This window comes from Vitis riparia, chromosome 10, assembly GCF_004353265.1.
Source record: "Vitis riparia cultivar Riparia Gloire de Montpellier isolate 1030 chromosome 10, EGFV_Vit.rip_1.0, whole genome shotgun sequence".
In the NCBI taxonomy this organism is placed as follows: domain Eukaryota; kingdom Viridiplantae; phylum Streptophyta; class Magnoliopsida; order Vitales; family Vitaceae; genus Vitis; species Vitis riparia.
This window is the reverse complement of record NC_048440.1, coordinates 7,721,024-7,723,455: the sequence shown is the minus strand read 5'-3', so window position 1 is coordinate 7,723,455 and position 2,432 is coordinate 7,721,024. Positions and strand designations below refer to the sequence as shown.

At 51.6% G+C, this 2,432-nt stretch overlaps 1 protein-coding gene across 1 annotated transcript; it reads left to right on the top strand.

The window, feature by feature from the left end:
• Positions 1 to 823: 823 nt before the first annotated feature.
• LOC117923049 lies at positions 824 to 2,095 on the top strand. The gene has a single exon (XM_034841305.1). It carries the CDS (start codon positions 824 to 826, stop codon positions 2,093 to 2,095), a length of 1,272 nt encoding a protein of 423 aa, XP_034697196.1.
• The last annotated feature ends 337 nt before the right edge of the window (positions 2,096 to 2,432 follow it).

The window sequence follows — 2,432 nt, the reverse complement described above, 5'->3', positions numbered from 1 at the left end:
GGAAAATGCAATATTGCGTATCCAAGCATCATCGACGGGGCCTCCCCGTCGTCAGCATTCAAGAGGCCAAGTAGCCAACTCAAGGCCTCACCCAGAGTCGATATACCCCGGACCAGCAGGACCAATCCCTGAAACACGCAACACTGGGCCACACGAGCCACACACACCAATGCCTCAAGCTCCTCGTGAGGAAAGCTCGGACTCCACTCGTTTCTCGTCTAAGAGACAACGTGACAGAAGATCCCAGTTGTTGGGCGCGATGCGTGCGAGACTGGACCCCCAGGAGCCTGGCAGGCCAAAGCCGCCAATAGCCACCACATGGGGAGTGCACCATGATCCTATGGTCACCCCTATGCCATAGAACGTTCTCCCGCACCGTGACCCCTTGGTCACCCCTATGGTGCAGAACGTTCCCCCGCACTAAGCGGTATGACAAGCTGGGATAAATCTCCCAAACGAGCCACCTATTGGCTCCATCAGCAAAAGACTGGATGACATGCTCTCCACGCCTTTTTGTTCTCATATCATTCATTACGAGCTCCCAAGGGGATTCCTCGTACCCAAATTCTCCACGTACGATGGGTCCAGCGACCTCTTCGATCATATTATGCATTATCGACAGCTCATGACTCTCGATATAGGCAACGACGCGTTGCTATGCAAAGTATTCCCCGCCAGCCTACAAGGGCAGACCCTCTCATGGTTTCACCGCCTACCTCCCAACTCTGTTGATAATTTCAGGGACTTATCGGAAGTCTTCGTGGGATAATACCTATGCTCCGCTCGGCATAAGCAGAACATCAGCACTCTGCAAAACATAAAAATGAAGGATAATGAGTCCTTGAGGGAGTTTGTAAAGCGGTTTGGTCAGACTGTCCTACAGGTGGAGGCTTGCAGCATGGATGCCCTCCTACAGATCTTTAAGCGAAGCATCTGCCCAAGCACCCCATTTTTCGAATCACTCGCTAAAAAGCCTCCTACGACGATGGACGACTTGTTCCAGCGTGCCAACAAATACTTCATGCTCGAAGATGACGTACGAGCAGCCACCCAAAAACAAGTCTTGGTTGCCGGACAGGCATCCAAAAGTGGGGCGGAGAGAAGTGCCAAACTTTCGGACAGGCCAAGGCCATCCGATCGAAGGCAGGAAGGGCCAAGTCACCCGGAAATGTCGCCCCTCACACCCCTTTCCATATCCTATGAGAAGCTTCTTCCTATGATCCAAGGCATGTCCGATTTCAGGTGGCCTAGACCCCTTGGAACGGACCCGTCCAGAAGGGATCATACTAAAAAATGCGCCTACCACAAGGAGCATGGCCACACAACGGAGACATGCAGAAGCCTCCAATATTTGCTGGAAAGACTTATAAAGGTGGGACATTTGAGGCAATACCTCCGCTCAGACGCCGGAGGTAGAGACGCTTCCCGGAATCACAACTCTGGAACCCCCAAAGCCGTCATAAACTACATTAATGGAGGCCCATCGGACGAGGAGCACGACTCCAAACGAAAAAGACAGAAATTGCTGCAGGAAGCAATGGTGCGTGAGCGTGTCAACTCCATTCTGCTTGGGATAACTGGGGGGGGCCCTCGCCCCATAGACGGGACAATCATTTTCCCACCAATAGACCCCACACGGATATTGCGGCCGCACCGCGATGCCCTCATTCTATCATTGGGGATGGACAAGTTCGACGTAGGATGCAACTTAATTGACTCAGGCAGCTCAGCCGATCTGGTGCAGGCATCGGTGATAAGCCATATGGAACACAATTTAGTTGGTCTCGAAAACCTTGGGCGAATCTTGTCCGGGTTCAACGGGGCATCAACTATATCCTTGGGAGACATTGTGCTGCCAATCCAAGCTGGTCCAGTCACTCTCAACGTTCAGTTTTCGGTGGTACAAGATTTATCACCCTTCAATGTTATCTTGGGGAGCACATGGCTGCACTACATGAAAGTCATCCCTTTCCACGTATCATCAGATGGTAAGCTTTCTTACCAAGGATGGGCAAATCAACCTGTACGGCAACTAGTTAGCCGCTCGCCAATGCTACCAGATAGCAAGAGAAGCAGGGACCAGTCAGGAGGATAAACCCCTCCCTAAGTCCACCCATGCACCTGACCAATAGCAGTCACTGTGTTCGGCAGACAGAGATCCCCCGGTAGCAGATCCCTTGCAAACAATCCAAATTTCGAAAGAAGGTGCTCACCTTACTCATATCAGTTCCCTCCTGACGCCTGAAGAGACCCAAAACATCCAAGACGTCTTCCGACAAAACCATGACGTTTTCACATGGGCGCATTCTGATATGAAGGGAATTCACCCCTCCATCGTCTCTCGTAGACTTAACGTCTTTCCAACAGCAAAACCCGTCCGGTAGAGGGTTAGACGTTTTCACCCGGACAGGCAAAAGATTATTCGGGATGAG

Coding starts and splice junctions, on each gene's coding strand:
- LOC117923049 (XM_034841305.1), top strand. CDS start 824: ATGAAGGATAATGAGTCCTTGAGGGAGTTTGTAAAGCGGTTTGGTCAG.